This window comes from Ornithorhynchus anatinus, chromosome 10 (assembly GCF_004115215.2).
Source record: "Ornithorhynchus anatinus isolate Pmale09 chromosome 10, mOrnAna1.pri.v4, whole genome shotgun sequence".
NCBI lineage: Eukaryota > Metazoa > Chordata > Mammalia > Monotremata > Ornithorhynchidae > Ornithorhynchus > Ornithorhynchus anatinus.
Genome location: NC_041737.1, coordinates 14484448 through 14511991, shown reverse-complemented (window position 1 = coordinate 14511991; position 27544 = coordinate 14484448). Strand labels below are relative to the sequence as shown.

Below are 27544 nucleotides of genomic sequence, written 5' to 3'. Positions count from 1 at the left end.
CTCCTAGAACAAAATCTCTTCTCGATCATTCACTGTGGAATATGACTGATCAACAGAAACCACGTGACAGCACGTATTCAAAGGCCGCAGTCACATGACTTGTCATGAAAGGCCTTGTCTTTCCTGCCACTTGGGTGAGAAATTCAAGTATAAATTATGTTTCTGTGATTATCCTTCTGCCCTCGAACAAAATTCACAGTAGTTGCAGCATTGGAGTATTGAGGGAAAAGATGAATCATCAAATATGTTTTTTTAATTCTTACCCTCTTTAACATTCTTTTTATTTAAAAATAAACACTACTCCACAGAATGTGCAATTCAGGTGTAAGAAAATAGGCCACGCAACTTTTCTGTATAACCCTTGATTTTTTAAATAGAAAACTGTTCTTGAACTATTAGGAAAGCTTAAATGTCATTCTTTAGTATATAATATTCCCTCACCATCAAAACATACAAACGAGGAGCAGACACATTAGTCCAATTTGCTACTTATAGGTCACTGAGGTTGGGCTGATATTCACGCAGCGATATCACAGCGTGTACTGGCCATCTGGTGATTATAAAGCTCTGCGATAAGAGAAAAAAATGAAGAGATTTAAAGCTGTAGGCCAGGATTTTGAATTCAGGCACAGTAGATGCACCTTTTCCTCCACTCCCATCAGTCCTCTACTTCCGTGCTCATCAGTGTTGTCAAATCACTTGTATACTAGTGTGGTTGGGATAATAATGTTGGTATTTGTTAAGCGCTTACTATGTGCAGAGCACTGTTCTAAGCGCTGGGGTAGATACAGGGTCATCAGGTTGTCCCACGCGAGGCTCACAGTCTTAATCCCCATTTTGCAGATGAGGGAACTGAGGCACAGAGAAGTTAAGTGACTTGCCCACAGTCACACAGCTGACAGGTGGCAGAGCCGGGATTTGAACCCGTGACCTCTGACTCCTAAGCCCGTGCTCGTTCCACTGAGGGATATCCACTGAAATCTGTAGTGTGGTCTCTTTCCTTAGGGACAAATACACAGTGAAATGAAATAATGGACATATGGTTCAAACATGAACAGAAATGAGGAATAAGTGATTCTGGCCCTTGGGCCTTTCATATTTGGAAAGTGGTTGAAACTTTGAAATTATCCCAAAATAAAATGTGTTTTTCACAATACGATCAAGATACACAGGATACGATCACAATACGATCAGCCGTAGGATGTTAGACTATGAATTTTAGACTGCTAACCTGTGAAATCCAAGATAAAAATGTTTTCCTCTATTTGAAAATTTCACCTTCTGGTCAGTGCAGGGTGCTTCATCTCTGCTCTTCAAAGAACAGTACAATAGAAAGGGATATTTTGGGCGAGCTTAACGTAACACTTGCACACTGAGCTTGGCAACTGCCAAAAAATAGAACTTTTCCCCTTATCATTTTCCTTGTGAACAAAATGGTCCACATCCTGGTCTGCATCTAAAAGTGAATCTGGTCTGTCTCGCGTCCATTTTTAAAACTCGCAAAGGGTACAATCAGAGATAAAGGAACATTTCTGGATAGCTCTCACTTCAAATGGAGGTCTCACATATGCAAACAAAAGGGGAAGACGCTTACGTTAGGTAAGATTTTGACAGCACAATTACTTTGGCTTTCAACAATAACAAGTAATTCCCATGGCAACCTTGCAATTCACAGACGCACGTTCTTAAAAATAGCCTATCTCTGTTACCTTTCTCGGATCGCCTCTTTAAAAGAAATACTCGCATTTTCCCCTGTAAACGTCAAATGGCATCCTGTGAGTAGCGGCTGCTCTCCCACCGGTGTCGAAAGGAAGAGTGTATATATGGAGATGTGTCTCATATTCAGAGAAGATGCCGTGGCTGGTGGTGAAATCCCCCAATTGGCAAAGTTGTGGCTGAAAAGGCCAGTGAGGATCCCAAGACACCGATCATTCCGTGTTCATTCCGTGTTCCTTTAATGTGTTATGGGGGGTTTGTCATTTGCATTCCTGATGTTATTTTTCCATCAGCTTCTTTTCCTCACAACTTCTCCAAGCTTCAGCCCAAAATTGTTTCTCCTTTCTGGATGGCACTTTAACCGTTGGTCTTTTTTGCCTCCACTGAATCCAAGCAGATGACCAGAGAAATAGGCAAAACCCTTGTCGGCTTTTTCACTCCCTCTGTAACGTTAACATTAAGTAGCAAATCGGACTAATGTGTCTGCTCTTCATTTGTATGTTTTGATGATGAGGGAATTTTATATTCTAAAGAATCCCATTTAAGCTTTCCTAATAGTTCAAGAACATTTTTCTATTTAAAAAAATCAAAGGCTATATCAAAAAGTTGTATGGCCTCTTATCTTGAACCGGAATTGCACATTCTGTGGAGTAGTGTTTATTTTTAAATAAAAAGAATTTTTAAAAGGGTAAGAACTCAACGTCTTTCCTGCTGTGGCAGAACATGGGTTTCCAAGAAGTTTCTAAATGTCTTTCTGTTCAGCTCATGCTAACCAAGATAATGGAGAATTTACGTTTTTGTTATTAATAAAAATAACAATAATAATAATTGCAGTATTTGTTAAACACTTACTATGTGTCAGGCATTGAACTAAGCAAATCCTGGCTCTGCTACCTGTCAGCTGTGTGACTGTGGACAAGTCACTTCACTTCTCTGTGCCTCAGTTATCTATCTGTAAAATGGGGATTAAGACTGTGAGCCCCACGTGGGACAACCTAATTCCACTGTCTACCCGAGCGCTTAGAACAGTGCTCTGCACATAGTAAGCGCTTAACAAATACCCACTTATTATTATTATTATTATTATTATTGAGCGCCGGGCTGGATACAAGCAAATTGGGTTGGACACAATCCCTGTCCCGTGTGGGGCTCACGGTCTCATTCCCCATTTTACAGATGAGGTAACTGAGGCCCAGTGAAGTGACCTACCCAAGGTCACACAGCAGACAAGTGGCAGAGCTCTTAAAATGAGTAGGTGTCGTGGGATGTATATTCGTTTTCTTCCAGAAAATGATTGTTTTTGTCTTGCGCCCGCTTGGTAGGAATGAACAGCTACCTCTGTCCTCTAGACTGTGAGCTCGTTAGGGGCAGGGACTCGGTCGGTTTGTTGTTGTACTGTCCCAAGCGCTTAGTACAGTGCTTTGCACACAGTCAGCACTCAGTAAATACCACTGAACGAATACCCCTGTCAGCTGCTGGGGTATTCCCCGGAGGGTCTTTGTTCAGGAACCATAGACTATACCCGCTATCATTCATTCATTCAGTAGTATTTATTGCACGCTTACTCTGTGCAGAGCACTGTACTAAGCACTCGGAATGGACAGTTCGGCAACAGATAGAGACAATCCCTGCCCATTGACGGGCTTACAGTCTAATCGGGGGAGACAGACGGACAAAAACAATAGCAACAAATAGAACCAAGTCATCGCACTTGTGTGCTGCTGGTCAAAGATGGCCAGACAAAAAAGGACATAAAACAATATCGAAGTAAAGTTAACAACCACTTGAAATAATCATGTCTGCTTTTATTACCATTTCCCTGCTGGAGCTCTGCTTAGACCGTAAGCTCCTTGAAAGCAGGGATTATGTCTCCCAACTGTATTGAACTCTCGCAAGTGTTTAAGTCAGTGCTCTGCACACAGTAAGCATTCAATAAATTCATTCAATAGCATTTATTGAGCGCTTACTAGGTGCAGAGCACTGTACTAAGCGCTTGGAACGTACAGTTCAGCAATACCTGTCATTGATCGCTCGATTCACTTCCTATCCCCCGGCTCTCATCTTGACCCACTACAATCAAGGTTTTGCCCCTTTACTCCATTGTTAGACTTGAACTCATCCTCTAAACTGTAAACGTCCCCCGGACTGAAAGCTCTTTGTGGGCAGGAAATGTAGCTTGGCTCAGTGGAAAGAGCCCGGGCTTGGGAGTCAGAGGTCATGGGTTTGAATCCCCACTGTGCCACTTGTCAGCTGTGTGACTGTGGGCAAGTCATTTCACTTCTCTGTGCCTCGGTTACCTCATCTGTAAAATGGGGATTGAGACTGCGAGCCTCACGTGGGACAACCTGATTACCCTGTATCTACCCCCGTGCGTAGAACAGTGCTCTGCACATAGTAAGCACTTAACAAATACCAACATTATTATTATTATTATTATTATTATTATTATTATCAAATGTGTCTGGTTACTATTATATTGTACTCTCCCAAGCACCTACTGCAGTATTCTGCACAAAGTGAGTTCTCAATAAATAAAACTGACTGTTAAATTACTACTATTCATTATTATTACTTCTTCTAGCCTTTTTTGGCTATAAAATGTAATTTTTTTTTCCTTCTATCTCTTCCCCTGGATTATAAATTCCTTGCAGATAGGGAACATGTACCTTGCTTTTATTATGCTCTTACAAGTGCTTAGTATAGCGTTTGGCATTCAGTAAGCCCCAAATAAATCAATGATTCAGAACTTAATGACTGCCAAAATATTACTCAGTGGACTCTAGAAACAATTTACCAAAAACAATTCTATTTACCATCATTGAAATTGTCCATGCTTCACCTAGGCTTAAATTAGAAAGGCAGATTCGGAAGAAGACACAAACCAGGCTAAAGTAGGCCTGCCCGTCATTTCCTAAGTAGTTCCCGTCTCTTAGATTAATAGTCCATCTAAATGTCCTACATGGCTTCGTTCAATTTATTTTCCCCCAAAAAATAACACCTTATTCTTTGAAAGTGTGGTATGAATATGACCGTTCAGAGTACGTGACTTTCTTTTTACAAGCACAAGATGGCAATGAAGACTGGTGGTGACCCGCTATCTTTCAACACTAAAAATGATATATTCTGATGTAGGCAGATAACTTTGTTTCTAAAGTACTCTTGCAAACTCGTAGTGTAAAGCTGGAAAACCTGGAGTAATAAATCAGGAAATTATTGTCAGTAAATTAAGATCATCAGCGGAGGAAGAGTCTGTAATCATAGGGAATTTTAACTTAAAAAGCAGAGATTTGAAAAAGAATGGCTGTGGAAATGGCATGTTTACTTGAATTGGGCTAATAATTTTATTTTAGAATGAGTCACTGCAGCATTCCAAAACCTGATAATACACAGATACTGAATCTCCTTGAATTTCGAATCACTTCATGGGTAGTTGCTGTGACCAAGTAGACGGAACTCTTTTTTTTTTAACGGTGGCTAGACGTCTGCTAGATTGTAAATTCCTTGAGTGTAAGGATTATGCCATCTAGCTCTGTCGTAGTCTCCCAAGCCCTTAGTATAGTGCCCCGTACATAGTTAATATGATTAATTTCATTCATTCATTCCATATACACAGAACTGTCCCATATTTCATTGCTTGTCCCTTTTCCTGAGTGATTTAATGGAAATAGCTGGGGCCTAGGATTCAGAAGACCTAATCCCAGCTTCATCACTTACCTCCTGTGTGACCCTGGGCAAGTCACTTCTTCTTGTGCCTTGGTTTTTTCATTTGTAAAATGGGGATTATTTTCCCTCCTACTTAGATTCTGAACCACATGTGGGACCCGTACTGTAACTGACATGGTTATATTGTATCTACCCCAGTGCTTAGAACATAGTAAGTGCTTAACAAATACCAGAATCATCATTACTAATATTATTCATTAGAAAAAAGTGCATACTATTCATGAGTTTGGATGACACTAGTCTCACCTCACTCTGGAGTCAGCAAAAGAAGCCAGGCTGAAGAAGGTTTCCCCCTTTCTCCGTACCGAATTCTGGCCACCCTTCCCTTTGCGGGACAAGAAATTTCAGCTAATAGAGGAATTAACACATCTGCTCTCACGGTCAGAAATAAAATAGGCAAAGAATAACGAGTCTTCGCAGCTTGGGGGATAGCCAGAACTGCTTGCTTCTGAGGAACTGTACTTGAGGTATCCTTCATGGGCTTCGTAGGATTGACCTATGAATGGATGAGACTGTAAGCCCGTCAAAGGGCAGGGACTGTCTCTATCTGTTGCCGACTTGTACATTCCAAGCGCTTAGTACAGTGCTCTGCACATAGTAAGCGCTCAATAAATACTCTTGAATGAAAAGCGTTCTAATGTTTCCCCAGTGAAGCACTGGGTCTAACCTGCTTGACATAATAATAATGATAATAGTGATAGTAGTGTGCAGAGAAGCAGCGTGGCTCAGTGAAAAGAGCACGGGCTTAGGAGCAGAGGTCATGGGTTCTACTCCCGGCTTCAACACCTGTCAGCTGTGTGAGTTTGGGCAAGTCACTTCACTTCTTGGTGCCTCATTTACCTCATCTGTAAAATGGGGATTAAAACTGTGAGCCCAACATGGGAGAACCCGATTACCTTGTATCTACCCCAGCGCTTAGAATAGTGCTTGTCACATAGTAAGCGCTTAACAAGTACCATCATTATTATTACTATAGCCTGAGTTCTTACATCATTTTTTCTTGTTTAAGACTTTTCCAATTCTTAACTTTTAAAGTCCCTGGTGTTGTTACAATCACAAACTCTCCCATTCTAATATTTCTCCTACTACTTCTTGTAAATATACTGATCCGCAAAATTACCCAGTGGCAGAGTTTTAGCACTCATGAGACTCTCTCCTTTTCTCACAAATGCTTAATACAGTGCTCTACCCAGAAAGTGCTCAGTTGATGTCATTCATTGAACATCATTACACATTTGTTAGACACTTCTAGGCTAAAAGAAACACAGACATAAGTTGACCTAGGTGATAGCAAATAAACTTAAGAAATGTTGAATAATTTATAACTTTAAGAAAGCGATTTCATAGAAGGAATTTTCAGCCCCGTGAAGAAAACTGCTGTCGATTGCAGCTACTTAACTTTTGGTATCGGCCACCTGGCTGAATTCAGACTGTCAGTGGCTTCTCATTCATGTCAGCATCAAGCAGAACCTCCTGACCATAGTCTTTAAGGCACTGTATTGTCTCTCTCCCTCCTACCTCTCCTCGCTCCTCTCCATCTACAACGCAGCCTTCATCCTTCATTCTCATGCCACTGCTCACTGTGTCACTCCCTCATTTCTCTCGCATCAATCTCTTACATCCTCCTTCCTTCCTGGAACTCCCTCTTTCTTCGTACTCGCAGCCCACCGCTCTCCTCATCTTCAAAGCCTTTCTGAAATCATAATTCTTTCAAGAGGCCTTCCATGATCGATCTCTCATCTCCTCAGCTTATTTCCCCCAGTTCTGCCAGATCAGCACTTTTGTCTCACTTAAGCACCGGAGTACTGACGTCCCTCACCCGGTTCCGTTTATCTACACATCTTTAAATTCTCTTGCTTTCACTATCTAGTGGCTGTAATTTCTGCTAGACTTTAAGCTCCTTCGGGGAAAAGTTTTGTGTTGCAAGTGGTCAGTAAATCCTATTGATTGATTGATCTGGGTGCAGATGGCTGAATTTACTCTACTTTTTATAAAAGATTGCAACAGACCCATCATGTCTCTGACCGATCCCTCTCACCTGACTGTATGGCATCTCCATCCGTGGGAGGCAGACTTCTAGCCAATGAAGCCAACCTCTGACCAATAGAAGAAAGACAGAGTCCAGTTTAATTAATGATGATTATCAATTGAAAGACGTCATTCTCCATGAATAGAAGTATTTCCAATCTGATGGAGACCCTCTCCTCTCAGTAGCGGTGTACATACAAAACAAGTGAAAGAAATGAATCAAAAGAAAACCCCTAACCTCCCCCCACTACAAAACCCCTTCCTCTCCCTTCTCTTCATTCTTCCTGCCACGTCTCCAGGGATTGTGTGACTCATTTAGACTTTTCCAACACTCAAGAGAAATTGGAATCTTCCTGGACTTCCACCTAGGGTCAGGAATAGGGCTGATTAATGGTAATACTGTTAATAATGGTATTAATTGATGGTAACTTTGCCAGTGGTAGTTGGGAGCAATGATTTGTTTGAGAAATTCTTTTGTCATCTGTCTTCTTTCCAGGGGAACAAAGCTGAGGCATACATTTTCCCATCCATCTTCAAACCACTCCATGAACCCTCCTAGAACAAAAATAGAGAGTAAAACAGAAAATGAGACTCTTTAAGATTTGCTTTGAAATGGTTTTTATGTTCTATTATAAAGCGTGTCCGTTAATAGTCTGTCAGTGTATTTCTCCATGACATGAAAATACTAAAATCAAAACTCTTTTCATTTTACAGCTTCGTAAATCTGTTTTCAGCATCAGGGCAAGAAATCTTCTAGAAAAGGAGACTGCCATCACTAAAATTCTTAGGTAACACCAATAAACTGACACTTACTGAACTTTGCATTACAAGTGGATTTATAATAATAAGCAAAAAAGGCTGTTGTATTTATTCTGCAGGGATGTGAAAGTACTCGACCGATTTTCTAGGTACGTAGCAAACTATTAGCACAGAATATTTTTCCAATTGTTTTGGAAGACAAAAACTTTTGTATTTTTACACGTAAACAAAGAAAACAGTCACGTTCTTTTAAGGAATATAAATGAGTAAGACCAAGAGACCAAAAATGAGCAATTCATCATTTACATATGTCGTGTTTCCATGTCATTGAATCTGATATAGATTTAAATGTTTGAAAATGTGTTGTTTGTTTGCATATGATTTCATTGTTTCTCATATGGATTATGAATTGTAACATTGAGGGTAGAATAGTACAAAAGGCAACAATCAGTTTATTCAAAAACACCATGGAAGCACTACTAGAGAAAATGGGGACCAAAATTGTACTATTCATTCATTCAATAGTATTTATAGAGCGCTTACTATGTGCAGAGCACTGTACTAAGCGCTTGGAATGAACAAGTCAGCAACAGATAGAGACAGTCCCTGCCGTTTGATGGGCTTACGGTCTAATCGGGGGAGACGGACAGACGAGAACGATGGCGATAAATAGAGTCGAGGGGAAGAACATCTCGTAAAAACAATGGCAACTAAATAGAATCGAGGCGATGTACAATTCATTAACAAAATAAATAGGGTAATGGAAATATATACAGTTGAGCGGACGAGTACAGTGCTGAGGGGATGGGAAGGGAGAGGGGGAGGAGCAGAGGGAAAGGGGGAAAAGAGGGTTTAGCTGCGGAGAGGTGAAGGGGGGTGGTAGAGGGAGTAGAGGGAGAAGGGGAGCTCAGTCTGGGAAGGCCTCTTGGAGGAGGTGAGTTTTAAGTAGGGTTTTGAAGAGGGGAAGAGAATCAGTTTGGCGGAGGTGAGGAGGGAGGGCGTTCCGGGACCGCGGGAGGACGTGGCCCGGGGGTCGACGGCGGGATGGGAGAGACCGAGGGACAGTGAGGAGGTGGGCGGCGGAGGAACAGAGAGTGCGGGGTGGGCGGTAGAAAGAGAGAAGGGAGGAGAGGTAGGAAGGGGCAAGGTGATGAAGAGCCTCGAAGCCTAGAGTGAGGAGTTTTTGTTTGGAGCGGAGGTTGATAGGCAACCACTGAAGTTGTCTAAGAAGGGGAGTGACATGCCCAGATCGTTTCTGCAGGAAGATGAGCCGGGCAGTGGAGTGAAGAACAGACTGGAGCGGGGCGAGAGAGAAGGAAGGGAGGTCAGAGAGAAGGCTGACACAGTAGTCTAGCCGGGATATAACGAGAGCCCGTAGCGGTAAGGTAGCCGTTTGGGTGGAGAGGAAAGGGTGGATCTTGGCGATATTGTAAAGGTGAAACCGGCAGGTCTCGCTAATGGATAGGATGTGTGGGGTGAACGAGAGAGACGAGTCAAGGATGACACCGAGATTGTACTATCATATTTATAGCTACAATAATATGAATAATATAATATGAATAATATAATATGAAGATATGACTCTAAATCTTCCCAAACTAGATTGAAAAAATATTGTTTTAAAAATTATCCTTCGAGAAGAGATAATACAAACATTCTGTCACACTTCCCAAATGTCTAGTACAGGCTCTGCACACTCTAGGTGCCCAATAAATAGCACCGAATGAATGAATTGCACACAAATCTAAGCATTTTTCTGATAATTACATATATTATGTGAATTTACCTTAAAATCTGAAAGGTTTATACTTTGCTTTAATAATGTGGGGGGGCTTGATCTTGTAGATCTTTGTTTCTATATAACTTAACTACTGTGATAGCAATCCACGTGTTACACTCTGTAGGTGTTTCAGAGGAGCCAGAAATGTCTATGTGAGGCTGGAGAAGTGTTGCTAAGGCCCTGTGTTCATAACATTTTATACTATGACCAACTGCAAAGGAAACCTAGGAGCGTAGTGTGGTTTCTCCTTCTATACCTTCCATTCTCCCTTCCATAATCACCCATAGCGACAGAATGTTTAGTAAATATGCTATTTATGTCTTATAATGACACAAGATCTTCCGCATCTCAAAATAACTACTATAGAGCAAGATTAGAAGGTTTTGCATGTTCCCATGAAGAAATGATTTCTTGTAGGCTAAGTAGGAAGGAGTTGGTGCCGGAGCAATATAAGGAAAATTGGGGAATGCTAATTAATCAGTAGAAAGCTGGAACTGAAAACTGTTCTATTTCCCCACAGGCTTAAACCATGGTAGGGTAGTTATAGAGGACCTTGTCTTTTTGAGGGCTTCCCATCTGTCAGTTTACAGAATTATCATGTTCATCCATTCATGCATAAAATTACCATACTCATTCACAAGAAAACATTCCCTTGCATATATTAAAAGTAAAGTATGGTTCACAGCAAAAATATCACGTGCATAAAAGGAAGCAGTTCAAATTTAACCCTTCATATATATATATATACGCTGATACATGTGGTCTAGTGGCTCAGTGGAATGATCTAGTAGATTCTAATACCCTCCTTTGTAGTCTTTCCCAGCACTTAGCTGTGCATATAATCAGAAATTAATATTTTAGTACTAATAGGGCAGTGAATCACCATGTATTGTACTTAAGAGGGGGATTTCAAATTGGGATAAATGGAATGCCCCTCTTTTGAATTCTGCATCACTATAAAGCCACATAAAGCCACATATTGACTTCTATTTCTTGAACTATGTCTAAATCATCCTTAAAGAAGCACCTCCAGCTGAATGAAGTGAAGGTGAGCAATTTGATGGCAAAGCAGAGAGAAATACTTCTACACTCTTTGACCTGGATTCTTATTCGGATGTAACATCAAAACCTGGGGGTGGGGGACGGAGCTAGGAGAGACCCAGGAGAAGAGTCCAAAACTTAGATACTCAGGAGCACTGGAAATTGTTGGAGATTTTTAAAAATCAATAGAAGATCAATCTCGCTTGGGAAATGAATAGAACACCAAAAAAGTTATGCAAACCATTATGGCTTAACCAAGACATAGTGTCGGCTAATTAGATTGAGGAAGCTGCACCAGGTTATAACTGAGACACGTGACTATACCGAACTGTACTCATATTCACTGTGCAGCACACCACGGAGAGAAGGAAATAGTGATGTGCAGCATTTTGGACATGATTAACATTGCCTTGCTTCCTCCTAGCTATAATGTATTTTGCTGTCTCTCTCTTCCACCTGATAGCAATCTCCTTGAAGGCAGGATCCCATCTTCCACTCCTGCTGTAATCTTCCAAGTACTTAATATGGTGTTGTCTACACCATTCTTCTTCTTCGAATGCCATCGAGTTGTTTCTGACCCAAAGCGACTCTGTGGACACATCCTTTCCAGAACCTCCCATCTTCTGCTGTAAAGTCATTCTGATATGTGCATCCAGAGAGTTTTCTTGGTAAAGATATGGAAGTGGTTTACCATTGCCACCTTCCGCGCAGTAAAGAAACTTGAGTCTCTTTGATCAACGTTTTGATCCCTTGATCATCGGCCTTTAACTCTTTCCCGTGCCCCTGCTGCCCAGCACAGGTGAATCACCTTTGTCTGATGATTCGTTTTAGTCCTTTCCCTTATGGGTAACTCTATATGGCATCGCTCTATGCCATATCAACTCATATCAACTCATATAGCTCATATCAACAACTTACGCAAACTGTCCTGCCCTGATAAGGTGCCCAAAAAATGCTATTGATTGACTTACTGATTTTTGTTGAATCCCGAAAGGAATGAACCACGTTAGAACAAAATGGGTGTCAAGTCAGGTTTCTAAAACCTCAAATTGATTTTGTATCTGCCCCAGAACTTTAGTACAGTCCTTGGCACATAGTGCTTAACAATTACAATTTACAATTACACTTATGTGCTGAATAATTGCCACATTATTTGCACTATTATTATGTACCAGGGTGGGCAGGGACGGTCTCTATTGCTGAATTGTACTTGCCGAACTCTTAGTACAGTGCTCTGCACACAGTAAGCGCTCAATAAATACAATTGAATGAATGAATGAATCCTCCTACCTCACCTCGCTACTCTCCTACTGCAACCCAACCTGCCCACTTCACTCCTCTAATGCCATCCCACTCACTGTACCTCATTCTCATTCATCTCTCCGTGTACCTCTTGCCCACTTCCTGCCTCTGGCCTGGAATGCCCTCCCTCCTCTTATCTAACAGACATTGACTCTCTCCACCTTCAAAGCCATATTGAAGGCACATCTCCTCCAAGAGGTCTTCCCTGACTGAACCTTATCTGCCTTTTCTTTCACCCCCTTCTGCATCACCCTGACTTGCTTCTTTATTCAGCCCTCTTCCCAGCCCCACAGCACTCATGTACATATCTGTAATTTATTGATATTAATATCTGTCTCCCCTCCAGACTGTAAGCTCACTGTGGACAGGGAATGTGTCTCTTACAGTTTTATATTGTATTCTCCCAAATGTCAGTACAGTGCTCCGTATGCAGTAAACTTCTCAATATATGAGAATGAGCGTGGCGTAGGGAGGAGAGCACGGGCCTGGGAGTCAGAAGGTAATGAGTTCTTATCCCGGATCCGCTACTTGTCTTCTGTGTGACCTTGGGCAAGTCGCTTCACTTCCCTGGGTCTCAGTTACCTCATCTCTAAAATGGATATTGAGACTGTGATCCCCTCATGGGACAGGGACTGTGTCCAATTCCATATTCAATTTGCCTGTATCCACCCCAATACTTAGTACAGTGCCTGGCACATAGTAAGTGCTTAACAAATGCCATCATCATCAGTAAATATGATCAACTGATTGATTGATTTGCACACCTTGTTACCAAAACAAGATCTTAAGCCAGTTGGAATTCTTTCTTCATTGGTGATACTTTATATTCTCAGTAAATATTCTTCAGGATTTTACCTTTAAAAGATGATCTTGCTGGAATGAACAACTGTTGTCCATTAATATAACAATACCTTCCCCACTCTTTGGCCCTGACAACTCTGTACTTTCATATCAATTTTATATCTTTGGAATTTGCCATGTCCCAAGGTCTTAATCTAAGGGAAAGGGCATATTTAATACTCAGTAATTTCCTTTTTGAGAGAATAGATTCCAGAGGATGGTACTTCCTCTTTTGTGTGATCCTGTGAGAGTCATGAAGCTGTAGTCCATCCCCCACAGTATTGTGGGAACTCAAAGATTCTGCATTACTCTGAAACCAAGATGCCTCTAAATTTCAGACATTACCTTAAAAGCTGATTCCAGAATAGGAAAAAAAAAATCATCTATCCCTTCATTTCCCTCCCCCACACCTTAACCTTTGCTTAACTGACTTCTTCCAGCCCTCTGTGTTCCATCTTGTGCAGCCCAGTTCCACCAGCTTATCCCCCTTTCTTTGCCCTTCTATGTGACAAACAGTTTTGACCTCACTTCTTGGCAATTGCCTAGAAGATAAAGGCGTTTTTAATGAAAGTAAGCTCTTTCATTAAGAGACAGTGCCCTTAGGAGCGCATTTTGGGTGTTCTCTTCCCTTCAGAATCTACTGATCCTGGCCTCCCAGGTTCCATTGATATTAACCAGTCCTCACAAGTACTAGACCTAGTTCAGCTGAACAATTGGAATTGTCCCTTCAGTGTCTGTACTCACACTCTCTTTCTCACATATATACACACACACACACACACACATTCATTCAATTCACTCAATAGTATTTATTGAGCACATACTATGTGCAGAGCACTGTACTAAGCACAGATGGAAAGATGCAAACAAAGGGAACAGTGTCAAATATGCAGGAGACAGACTTCATGTGTGTTGATTCTCCAGACCTTCCAAGCTAGTATAGGCTTCACTTCCACTACTTGTTCATGAGGGAGGGAGAAGGTACGAGGAAGAAGGTTATGAAGGTGCCTCATATGACAGAGTCCTTCTGCGTACTTTCATCCATTGAATTTAAGGCAAACTACTCCTTGGTATGCTAAAATAGCCTCAAATGCTCTCATCTTGGTTCAGAAGCAAAACAGATCCTTATGACTTTCTCCATATATCTATCTTCTTATTTATATACATCTTTCTCATTAAATCAGTCTTCCATATGTAACTGATACCTAGAGGTGTGTCACCGGCAGTGGTGACAATACTTACTAGGGACAATACTGATTAGGGAAAATGCATCTGTGCCCAACATTATTGGGGGGGAGGGGGGAATCTGTTCTCCACACATCTTGGTCCACACCATTTCAATGTCCTGATAGACTGAGTAATCAATGGGAGCTTAACTTTAGATCACCTAGTTTTCTAGAGTTTCTCCCTCTAGACTGTAAGCTTTCCCCCTAGATCGTAAGCTCACTGTGGGCAGAGAATATTTCTACAAACTCTCTTGCATTGTACTCTCCTAAGCACTTTAAGGAGGGCTCTCTGCACTCAGTAAGAGCTCAATAAATATCATTGATCGACTGATTGGTGTTAGCGTCTCGCCTTTCCCAGTGTCCACCTTCACATCTCCTGGACATCTAAAGGATCTCTTGCTGCTTATTGTTAACTGTCAGCTTTTGCCATAATAGGAACCTTCAGAAAGTGATCTGGGGGCCAGAGCTGAGCTTAGCTATTGATTTTTTAAACTTCGTGCCCAAATATATGCCCCCGCAGACAGTATTACGGTGCCTCGTTCCATGTAATTTACCAGGGAGGGGACATGGTCCAAATTTTTCGAACCAGAAAATCAACCTCATCGAAGTCAGCCAGAAGTGAAAGTACTCAAGAGGATATTTTTTTTTTTTAATAGTGGAAGGCAGTCAGGCTTTAGCACATTAACAACTTTAATTTGAATGGCTACTGATTCATTCTCCGTTTAATGTAATGATAAATAGCAAGCCTCTTCTAGATATGAGTGACAACATTTTTGCTTCTAGAAGAAAACATTTATGACATTTTTACAGAGGCTGAGAGGATTGTCTGTCATGCTTAAGTGCAGGTTTTCACTTGGCAAAAACAGCCATCTGTCATATTTTTGAAGACTTGACTGGAGTATAGTATGAAAGGATGGTGTTTTACTGCCTAAATTATAAACCCAAGTCCACTATTAAATTCACACTGATTTAAAGTGTGTTGTTCAACTCCTCTTAAGAAAGTATTCCTCAGGAGGCAGTGACCCTTTCTCCATATTGGAGAAAATCAAAAACAAGCAGCGGTGTGCTTTCAGAAGCCTAGACGCTGCCACTTATATCTCTGTAGTGTTATCAATTACCCGTAGATACTGAAATGGGAAAAATAATGGACACTATCATTCTAAGAGATGCATCCAGTCACGGTGAAATAATATAATTAAGAAATTTAAATTCCTTTAAAAGTTCCACACTTTTGTATTGCTTAGTGATGTCCCATTTAGCTAAAACCGTATTATCCTACAGCTTTCACCTTGGGGTGGAATGTCTAGCGTAAAGGTTAGATTTGTCTCTGGCTCTATCAGCAGCAAAGTGTACTACCATGCCGTTGATAAATATATAAACCTAATGAGTGGAAATTGAAACCTGTCTTGCACTTAGGTGTCTTTAAGGACTGTGAGCAGCACACCTATCTGATTAGACACGTTTACTTATACATTGGAAGCCACGATTCCTCCTTCTGGGGCTGGATGAGAACAAGCCATCTTTGGAGCAAGGGCAGAAATCTGGCTCCAGATTTTCATTGCCCTCTTAACTGTTTTGGATAATGTAAGGAGTAATGACAAAACCACTCAGTGTTGATAATAATGATGATTTACTTAATTTTATAAAGTTACCAGTACTTTCAATGGGCCTGGAAGCCTAAGGTAAGTTCAAGACTTTCGATCCTTTTACTTACATATATCTAGAGAGATAGTATTCAAGAAGATATACTTATTGTATAGCAGCGTCGCTCAGTGAAAGAGCCTGGGCTTGGGAGTCAGAGGTCATGGGTTTGAATCCCGGCTCTGTCACTTGTCAGCTGTGTGACTGTGGGCAAGTCACTTCACTTCTCTGGGCCTCAGTTACCTCATCTATAAATTGGAGATTAAGACTGTGAGCCCCACGTGGGACAACCTGATCACCCTGTATCTACCCCAGCGCTTAGAACAGTGCTCTGTACATAGTAAGAGCTTAACAAATACCAACATTAATTAGTTAATTATTCTGTTTTATTCTTTGTGGTCCTCAATGGACAGCATGCATTTTATTTATTGGGTGCTTAGGATGATTTGTGGCAGAGTTTGAGTGCACTGTCTTATGACAGAAATACTCCTAACATTGGCTTTAAAGCAGTCAATCAGTTTGCCTCACCCTACACCTCAACTCAGTAGTCTCCTATAACTTCTCTGTGCCTCAGTTCCCTCATCTGTAAAATGGGGATTAATTGTGAGCCTCACGTGGGACAACCTGATTACCCTGTATCTCCCCCAATGCTTAGAACAGTGCTCTGCACATAATAAGCACTTAAGAAATACCAGCATTATTATTATTACTGAAAAAGCAATCAGCTTGCCTCCCCCAGCACCTCATCTCACTAGTGAGGGGTGGACACAGTCCCTGTCCCACATGGGGCTCACAGTCTTAATCCCCATTTTTAGAGAGGAGGTAACTGAGAAGTGAAATGACTTGCCCAAGGCCACTGTTCCCCTAGAGCCAGAATACTCGCTTTACCCCTATCACATCTATCTCATCACTGACCTCTTTCCCATGTCCTTCCCCTAGCCTGGCGCTCTCTCCCACTTCATTTACACCAGACCACCACTCTCCCCACCCTCAAAGACCTTTAAAGGTCGCATCTCTTCTAAGAAGCCTTCCCTGTTGAAGACATCTTTTCCCTGGGTCCCTCTCCCTTCTGTGTCATCTGTGCACTTGCATCTGTGACCTACGGGCATTTGATTCTTGTCCCACCCTTAACACCACAGCACTTATGTACATATCTTTAAATTATACAGTTTGAATTATATATTCAGGTTATTGTCTGTCTCCCCCTAAGACTGTAAGCTCACTGGGGACAGGGAATGTGTCTTCCAACTCTGTTGTATTCTGCTCTCCCAAGCTCTTAGTACAGTGCTCTGCAGATAGTAAGGACCTAATAAATACCATTGATGTTGATAGAAAAACAAGCAGTCCTCATACCTCAACTCAATTTGTATTTAACTCCTACTTTAGGGGACAGATTTGCTAACCTAACTTGAAATTTGTCTAACTTTTGATCCATCTTTGTGGGGAGAAGGAGAGACCCCACCCTTCTCATGGATATCCCTGTTGTCCTGACTTTCAGGATCCCCTGGGCAAGTTCCGTAAGTTCACACCAGAAAGTGGGGGTGGGATTTAGACTCTCCCCAGGGTTTTCAAAGTGTTAATGAAGTCTCTGTTGAAGACCCTAAAGCAGGCCTAGAACCTGAGGATTTTGAAGCTGTTGCTTGCCTGTGAACCAGAGAAGAAGCTGGAGCTGACGTAATAAGGCAGGGAGGCTTGGGTTCAAAACTCAGATGGCTGAATTCTCATCCCCCTTTCATCTCTTCTCCCTTTCCCTCCCCCATTCTTTCCCCCCAGCTCCTTCGGCTCTTCCCTAGGGACCAGGCCAATTTGAAAGGGTGAGAAATCGGTAGGAACACTTTTCTGATTCTTGAGTGGAAGTCTCGAGGAAAGTCCCGAAGCAGGAAGAATAAAACAATTAATCCATCCATGGTATTTACTGAGCATTTCTATGTGAAGAACACTACAGTAAGCTCTTGGGGAAGCACAGTACAATCGAATTGGAAGGCACAGTCCCTGTCCATAAAGAACCTTGCAGTTTACAGGGGAAGTTTAATAATGTGTTAGGAAAGAAAAACTCAGTCTAAGGAATTTATACCAATGATGCTTCAGGAATGCATCTCTCCTACACAATGAGACATGTCCAGTTACAAGAATGATTTGATTTGTAAGAACAGTCAAATAAAAAATGAAAAAGATTTTTTTTTTAAATCTCTTGGTTAAAGATGGAGTCATTTCCATTAATACAGGAGGTGAATGTCAAAGGCACTAGGCAACCTTTGAACAAATTATAGCACTACTTCCCAAAGCTCTACTCAGACCTATCAGCTGTCACTCTTTTATTCTTTTCTGCATTGCAATGGGAAAGCTGGAGGTGGCATCAATCAAAGGATCACAGGAAAGAGATAAAAAGGAAGAGGAGAGTGGGCTACTGCGCATTAGCACAACATGTTTTGCATGCTTAGTATAGCCCCTTTTCACAAGCCATTGAGCTCCCCTGGGTGCCTCACCTCATCCGTTATTGTTCCCCCCCACCCCCAGCATAAACCTGGCCTTCCCTTTCTCTTTTCTGCTTAATCCCAGGTAGCCCAGAATTTGGTCATTGCTGGTAGGAATGAAGTAAAGCATGTAACTCTTGTTTCCCTTCTCAGTGGGTCAGAGACCCCAACACATTTTTCTTTCCCCTTGGAAAAGTGGCAAAATATATATGTGGCAGGGGTTTGGGGTGACAGGGATCCTCCAAGAATGAGAGTGCCAAAAAATGAAGCATTTTTTACTATTCGCTGAACTAATGTAACCACAGCCCACATACTGCATAACTAGGCCTCTTAGCTGGGCAGAATTCAGAGCCCATGTTGTCACTTTCCATCTCACATCCCTTTTCAAAATCGCCTGTGGCACTGCAAGACTAATGCTTGGTAGATTTTGTCACCTCCATCTACATCCTTGGACAGACCTAAAAATTCAGACTGTAGGGCTAGAGTAAAGACCAAGAGCTAAGAAAACTCCCTCTGGACTGTAAGGTCATTGTGGAAGGGCATGTGTCTACCAACTCTGTTATTTTGTCCTCTCCCAAGTGCTTAGAACAGTGTTCTGCACACATCAGCTTTCTTCATCTGTATATTTGGAGTCATTGTAGCAACAACAGATCGCTTAAATGTTCAGCTAAACCCTTGAGACCACCCTTTTAAGGAAGCCTGCTGCATTTGTTTCGATGAGACTCACGTGAATGGAGCTCTTCCTCCCAAAAGAGGCTCCCTCCACATAGTCTTTATCCCAGTAAGACAAGAAGGTCTTACAACTGTGATTGGAGGTAGATACTTCACAAGGCTGTTTTTCATATAGTTCCAATCCCAACATGAGACTCAAGTCAGACATAGGGCCACATATATTTAGAATAAATAATAGTAATAATAATTGTGGTATAGGTTAAGGGTTTGTTGTGTGCCAAGCACTGTACTAAGCGCTGGGGTAGATACAAGATAGGTTGGACACAGGCCCTCTCCCACATGGGGTTCACAGTCTCAAGAGGGACAACAAACTGAGGCTCAGTGAAGCTAAGTGACTTATCCAAGTTCATACAACAAGTAAGTGGCACAGAGTTGATTGGAAAACAGGTCCTGGGAATCGCATTCTTTCCACCAAGCCACTCTGCTTCTCTGTGTGTACAAAAATATGTATTTAGAATGCATTTTTAAAGTCCTCTATTAGATAAAGTAGTCAGGCTTTTTGGCAGGGGGGAGGATTCTGGCCCACCACTCAAAAATCCAGGGAGCATTCAGGGATAAAATCTCATCTGAGATTGTAGGACAGATGAGAAAAGAATCATCAGTGGCAGCAGCCGTGGTAGAGGCAATTCTGACTACTGTCACCATCACAGAAAAGGAAGAGGATGCAGAGTTTTTTTTATAGAGGGGCTACAACAGCGGGCCCTAATTCTCCATTGCCTCCGTCATCTCCGGAGCCACTCTGGCCTCGCCAGGTTGGGGATGGAAGTGTTGGGTGGCCGAAAATAAATAGATTCCTCCTGAGCTCCCAGACACACCCTGGAAGGAAAGGGATCAGCGGATCACTTGCAACTGCCACTACTCACCACCCTTCTTCGCTTCTCTCCACTGGCCATTTCTGACTCTTTTTCCTGCTGTCCCCTGCCACCCAGCTGGGTTGACAGTGAATTTTGGTGTTAGGAATAGAGTTTAGATGAGGGGAAATGAGAGGAAGAGGATAGTCTCCCCCTGGTTAAGGGTAAGGCACGTCGTATTAGCTAAGGAGGTTCTCGCATTATAATATTTTCTCCACTGAGAGCTCCTCAGTATATATCATAATCTTTTGTAAGGGGAAGTGGCAATGTAGCATGAAGAACCTCAGGGAAAGAACTGGTTTCAGAGTATTCTGAAACATAATGCCATCTCTAATATGCTCCCAAACGATGGCCGCTGTCACCTAAAGCAGGTAACTAGTAATATGTGGAGCCTCCCTCTCCAATCTGCAGTCTCTAACATCAAGTCGGTGGACTGCCAAATCTGAGAACGTTAAGAGCGAAAGAAAATAAGAAACAAGAGTTTGTAGCTCCCCATTTTGGCTTTTCCTTTCGGCAACTTGCCTCTTGAAACTCTCCTTCTCTTAACCAGTTACAATTCAGCATCTTTGGAAGAGGTCAAACCACTTCACCGCTGCTTAACGTGCCGGGTACGTCGGGCAAAATGCACCTCCCGTGCTGCCGGATGTGCCGGGTATGTCGTGACGTTCCACGGTCTCCCAGTGGAACCCCAGTAGAACGTCTCCCCCCCAACTCAGCATTGCAGGGCTGGAGTGCTCTGAAGCGAAGCGGCTCATGAGGGGACTCACATTGTGTCCCATTATGTACAGTAAACCCTCATTTCAACATACCTCAGGGAGCTTTCTGCTTGTTCTAGTTAATCGGAAAAAGTGCTATACTGAAAGTTGCTCACCTTGGGTTAGAAACGTATGAAGACAAATTCACTATTAGAAATCGACTTTGAAATGAAAAGTGTGCTTCTGTGGTGTTTGTTAAAATTGAGAGTTGTCATATCGCTGCCCTGAATTTAGGAGATAAATTCTAGCTCCTTTCATTAGGCTTTGAACAGGAATGAGTGATTTCTCACCAGAATAAGGTGGAATCAATCAATCAATCAATCGTATTTATTGAGTGCTTATTATGTGCAGAACACTGTACTAAACACTTGAAAGAGTACACTACAAAGGCATTAGCAGACACATTCCCTGTCCATAATGAGCTTACTTCAACTGTCCTATATAATAATAATAATAATAATAATGTTGGTATTTGTTAAGCACTTACTATGTGCAGAGCACTGTTCTAAGCGCTTGGGTAGACACAAGGTAATTAGGTTGTCCCACATGAGGCTCACAGTCTAACTCCCCATTTTGCAGATGAGATAACTGAGGCATACAGAAGTGAAGTGACTTGCCCACAGTCATAGACTAATTTTTAAAATAGTCCTAAATTTGGGTATTAATGCAGAGTACTTATTATGCAACTTCAGGGCGATTTCATAGATTAAGCTTTCATTCCTTTGATATTTCACACACATTAGTGTAGAATAATTTGACGTCAGTGGGTTGCAGTGAATTGTTGATAGCAAAAACAAGTCAGAACTTGAAGTAATCTTTCTGTCAAAATATTGAAACATAGCCAAATAGAGTTCACCAACGCTATGTTTTCAGATGACTTAATTTTGAAGTTCCCAAACTAACGATAAGGACGACAAATTTATTGAATAATTTTGAGATTTAGGTCAGATACTAATTGCATTTGAAGTTAACAATTTTATGTTATGATCCTACAGATTACAATCTATAATCATATGAGTTTACTATGTCTTTAATGCATTCTCCCATATGGGTTTGGTGAAATACAAACATTTGCAGAAAACAATTAGTTCCTATGACCACAGATTCCCTAAAATTCACTTTTTGTCTGATCAGAATTCACTCATTTATTCCAATTTAACATACTGTACTGAATACTTTTCTGCCAATGTTTGAGGAGAAGCCATTGTGAAGACTAGACTGGAATTCTAAGTTATTGCCTGAATTTATCTAAATCATTTTCCTTCATTTTTTTCAGAAATTCATGTTCCATCCATAGTAGTTATTTGTCAGTTCATTTTTAAGGTGAAAGTTATTATTTTAGGTATGTACGTTAAAGGTCAGTTTACTCATCTGTGATCATAAATTGGCTATGCGAGTGATCTGTGTAGCAGCATGTGAAAATGTTTATGTGGAAGACAAAAGAATAAAGAAAACCATGTGATTCCTGGCTATTAAAGGATCAGAGGCGTGTGTATAGAAGTACACTATTTCACTCTGGCAGCAGTCACAAAGATAAAAATGCAGTCTCGTTCATTATCTCAGCGAGAAGCTTTTACAGGAGAAACTTTCATATCTGAACCTGCTATTGTCTCTTCCTTGGAGGATAACACTGTCATTCTAATGGAGTCAGGTAAGATCCATTTCTAGGAAATGCTCCTACATTTTTTATACATTTCTATAGTTATCTTTTACAACTTACCTGCTGCTGGGTGGATTGTTGTTGTACAAACTTGCAATTTCTTAGATGCCGATATTTTAAGGGGACACAATATGATGAATAAATCATTTCTTTATATTCTTAGAACAGCCCAAGCCAGAAAAAACATGGCCTCTTGTTTTTCATTACAGAGCTCGCAGTCCAACCCCACTGCCAAGTCTGAACCTTCAGATGAAAGACACGCAGGTGAAGAAGCAGGAAACCATAACTCTAAGACACTAGTAGGGATGAACATTAAACCGAGTTTTCAAAATCAATACCAACATTAGTACTGGGCTAATCTCTAAACATTTTTGAAACTAAACAAGTAAAATATTTACCATGCTTATTTTAGCAAAGCCTGAGCCAAATTATTTTGAACAAAAGGAATATAAAACAAAAATTTTATCTTTCATTCTTAAATCAACATCTCAGTGAGGTTGACAAGATCTCAACAGTAGCATTTTTACAAGTTGGGGTATATGACTGATTTTTTTTTTAATGTATTAAATTCCTACTAATGAATAATTAGCAAATGTTTTCATTTTCTAGCACAATTTTTACTCTGGCAGACTGTGTTTATCCCAGCTATGCAAGAAAAATACCTCCACCCTTCAAAGGAATCATGTGCAGTACAGTTGATATATTTGCCGGCCAAGGCAAAATATTTAAAATAAAGAACAAGATTCTTCAAGATGCCATAAATCACTAGCAAGCATATAACCTTTTTTCCCCTTTTGGCATATATAATAATGTTGGTATTTGTTAAGCGCTTACTATGTGCCGAGCACTGTTCTAAGCGCTGGGGTAGACACAAGGGAATCAGGTTGTCCCACGTGGGGCTCACAGTCTTAATCCCCATTTTACAGATGAGGTAACTGAGGCACCGAGAAGTTAAGTGACTTAACCAAAGTCACACAGCTGACAAATGGCCGAGCGGGGATTTGAACCCATGACCTCTGACTCCAAAGCCCGTGCTCTTTCCACTGAGCCACGCTGCTTCTCTACCCCTGAAGTTAGGTGGAAATGCACCTTATAAAGACATTGACTAATTGATCCATAATTGAAAGGCAGAATAAACTTTTTTTTTACCAACTGTGTGACTTTGGGAGAGTCGTTTAAGACTTTCAGAGTTTTAACATAGGGTTAATAGAATTTTGCACACAGCCCAGGAGGCATGAAGATGACTAGGAACTGCTTCACAGAATCAAGAGAGAGATATGGATTGGTAATCAGTGTGAAGACCAAGATCAGGTACCGGCCCACTCCTGCAAACCCTGTACTCAACCAAAGATCTCCAGAGGAAGCAAAGGGCTGCACTGTTACAGAATTATGTTACCTAAGTAGCATATTATCTAGAGATAGAATAAGAAGGATAGAGAGAGGGAGTTGAAAAAATGACTCTGGAATCTGCAGCCAAATGGCCCGAGATAGGGGCCCATCCCCATCCTCCTACCCCGTCAATCAGAAGGAGAGATGCCTCTCCCTGCCGGAGCAAAGGGCAGACAGAAATCTGGATACTTGCACTCAAGAGTTCCCCAAGAGGCCGTCCACGATTGAAACTTCCCCTCTCCTCTTCACTCGGGAGCTTTGCTGTGAAACGTGCTTTATCAACATTTAAAATGTTGTGGTGAGGAGACTGAAATAAAATGTTACCTTTTACAGATGTTAAGGATGTTGAATTTATTTATATTTAAATTTCATTGTTTATTTCCCCACGTATCTGTTCACGCCCTCCTCCACCCCTCCTTTTGCGTTCAGTAAATACTGTTGATTAATGGATAGGTGTTTGACACTCTGTTAACACATAATAAATGTTATTGATTGATAAGAAAGTTAGTGTCTCATTTGGGACACACACAAAGCGGCATCAGTATGGAATCAATATTCAGACAGATCTGGAGGTCTAGTGGCTGACCTGCCTTCTTCTTAGGTGTGAGATCCAGACTCCGTAGACACGATATCTGTCTTCTCGAGCTGCTTCCCCAGTGCCACTTTGGGCCATACTTAACATCATCTGTCTTGTCCCGATTTCAAACAGTGAAGGGCTGGAATGCAGTCAGACTCCCACCTTCAAAGCTGTGCTCATCACCTACTTTTGCTGGGTAGGATATTTGAAAAGAAGAGATTAAAGCAGGGGACACAAAACAGCTGCCCTGTGATGAGCTGAATAAGGTCATTTTAGATCAGGTGGACAGAAAGAGCATTTTAAAAATGCAGTGAAGCAAAACTTTGTTTTTTAATGGCAGAGCAGTGGTTGGTTGGGAAAAAAACAGCTTAAGATACTTCAGGCTGACACCCAGCAATAGAAAATAGATTGACTGCCTTGGAGCAGAAGCTTCAGGAATATTGTAACTCCAAGAGGGGGAAACAAAAAGGCAACTCACAGTATGGTGACAAATGCAACAGTACAGCAAAGAGCAATCTTACGTGCATGTGATGTGGAAGGGATTGTCAGAAAAGCACCAATTTTATCAGCCACACTTGGACACACCGATAAAATCTTACCAGTCAATGGTGTCATCTTCAAGCCTGACGGGTAAATGGCTACATTGTTTGAATATTTACTGTACAAGGACAAGATATATTCCTTTTAGTCAACGAATTTATAATCTAATGAAGGAAACAGAAAAAAGAAATACCCAAACGTAAGAGAAACCAATGACAGAGATGAACAAAAGTGACACAGAACTATAAGCAAGAGAAACCGTAATGTCATTTATAAGCAGGTGAGTTCTATTTATCTTGATTCTTCTGATGGGGGGATGGTTAAAATGGAATGAAGAGCCAAAGAGCATATACCCTGTTTTCCAGTGGTATCCTCTCACCTACTTTTTAAGCGTTGGGACTAACTATGGTTTTGGTATTTGATATTTCCAGAGCCTGGTAAATATCCTATATGTTATATAAGGCTTTCTGTACTGAGGCATTGTGGTCTTACTGGAAAGAACATGGGAATAGGACTCAGGAGACCTGAGTTCTAGTCTCAGCTCTTCCACTCACCTGCTGTCACAACCTCGGATCAGCCGTTTAACCTTTCTGGGCCTCAGTTTCTTCATCGCCATCTCCCTCATCCTACTTCACGGGGATGTTGGGAGGCTCAAGTGAGAAAATGAATGAAAAAAATGCTTTGGTAAAATAAAAATGCTAGATTTATTGAAGGTATTATTATTGTTATTATGTATGACATTGTATATGTGTATGAGCAAGACTATGCCGCTCGGTCCAGGTGCCGATTGCAGAAACTTAGCCCCCTGTGATTTCACAGGTCACGTTTGGACTAAGAAACACAGTCTATGCCTGGTCTGAGCAGAGCGCAAGAAAAGGTGTTCCAGAGAGGGGACCCCTCTAAGAGAATGGCAGAGACCTCCAGTTTAGCATTTACAATTTAAAGCACCTATCTAAGAACCTAAGAACATGAGAAATGCCAATACTGGATCAGGCCAGTAGTGCCTCCACTATCTCTGGCCATTACACTAAGCCTCTGGGAGGCATTTAATAGTTGCCTACTGGGCACCCAACCTCTAGGTAGGGATCAGATCATTAAACACACCAACTTTCCCTTTAATAGCCCGTATGGACTACTGGTCTATGCATTCATCCACATCCTTCTTGAAACTATATATGTGTAAAATAGAGTTTTATATATAATTATTTTACATATATAAGTATATTTTCTGCTACACAGCTTCCCGTGAAAAAGAGGTATTCTGATTCTGGCTAGTTTTTCTAATTCAGTTTCAAAGTGTTTATATTGTTAGTTGCCTAAGTCACATGTGCCATGGCCCAGTTTTTATTTGTTTCTGGTATTTGTTAAGTATTTCCTATGTGCTGAACACTGTGCTAAGGACAACAGGTACAGCGGTGCTAATCCTTCTAAAAATAAGAGGGGAGGGCAAATATGCTGGGAAAGAAACAGTGAAGTGAATTGGGAAAGAAAAAATAAAACAGAAATAACAGGAAGAGTGTGGGTACCTCACCTAGCAGGAAAATCCTTTGGCCCTATCCATGTTGGGCAGAGACGATCTTGACCAAACCACCCAAACCTTCCCAGCATTCCAAAGTGAGGGAAGGCTGCATCTACTTGCCCCCTAACCGGGGTGGGGGGGGGGGCATTCCTATCTTCAGGCCCCCTCAGGTGGACCCCAGAGCTTTGATCATTGAGAAGCTCTGGGCCCCAGAATCTTGGCTTCTGCCCACCACTCCCTTGTGGGAAAAGGTCTTCTCCCAGGTGATGATGAGTGAGAAAGTCAATAGGCTTTCACTTAATGGTCCAGTTATTCAGGAATGTCATCTCTTCTAAGACAAGACCCAGAAGCCCCCCAGAAAATCATCTGGATTGAAAAATCAGAACTGAGATCCTGACAAAATCCTCTTCAACTAATTCCTAAGTGACTTCAAGAACTATCCTGTGGCAATCAGTTTTCTAAAGCCATTTTGAGACTATAGGATTGATAGGGCTGGCAAGTGCTATCTGTACTATTGTTAAGTGATCCTTGTTGTTCAAGGAAGCTGATTTTAACCCCAAATATCATTGATAATCTTTATCTGCCACTTAATAGCAATTTGAATATTTTTCTTCCATCATATTCCAAATGTTTGTTCACCATTTTTCCATCCCAATCATTCGTCAGAGTCCATAGTAAAAAAAACTAGCAAAGAGACGGCAATTGAAGTGAACCCAGAAGTAGCCGTGAGAGAATATGGTTTGCTCATTTTATAGTTACTTCCTCTTACTGAGATCAAAAGAACAGCAGTTCTTCAGCTCGGTTGCCAATAAATCACGGGTTCAATTTAAATTCTGCTGAATGTTCCATTAAAAATTTTAGGCTACGGAACCATCTTGGGTCCTGATCCTCATCTTGAATGTATACTGGGACCAAGTAGGAATGTCTTCAATCCGAACTCACTTGCTAAATTGCTGCTTGTTTTGCAGTTGTCTCCTCTGCCGAGGACCTA

The 27544-nt window shown here is 41.4% G+C and overlaps 1 protein-coding gene across 6 annotated transcripts in view; it reads left to right on the top strand.

The window, feature by feature from the left end:
• The window catches only part of NALCN (sodium leak channel, non-selective), a 209976-nt gene that overhangs the window by 142245 nt on the left and 40187 nt on the right, over nucleotides 1–27544 (top strand). For 4 of the 6 annotated variants that reach the window (XM_029073990.1, XM_029073988.1, XM_029073992.2 and 1 more), the window contains 2 exons: nucleotides 8182–8255; nucleotides 8325–8375. In XM_029073990.1, the coding sequence (XP_028929823.1) occupies nucleotides 8182–8255; nucleotides 8325–8375 (125 nt within the window). The remainder of the gene's footprint in view (nucleotides 1–8181; nucleotides 8256–8324; nucleotides 8376–27544) is intronic. The other 2 variants (XM_029073989.1, XM_001513615.4) reach the window with 2 other exon arrangements.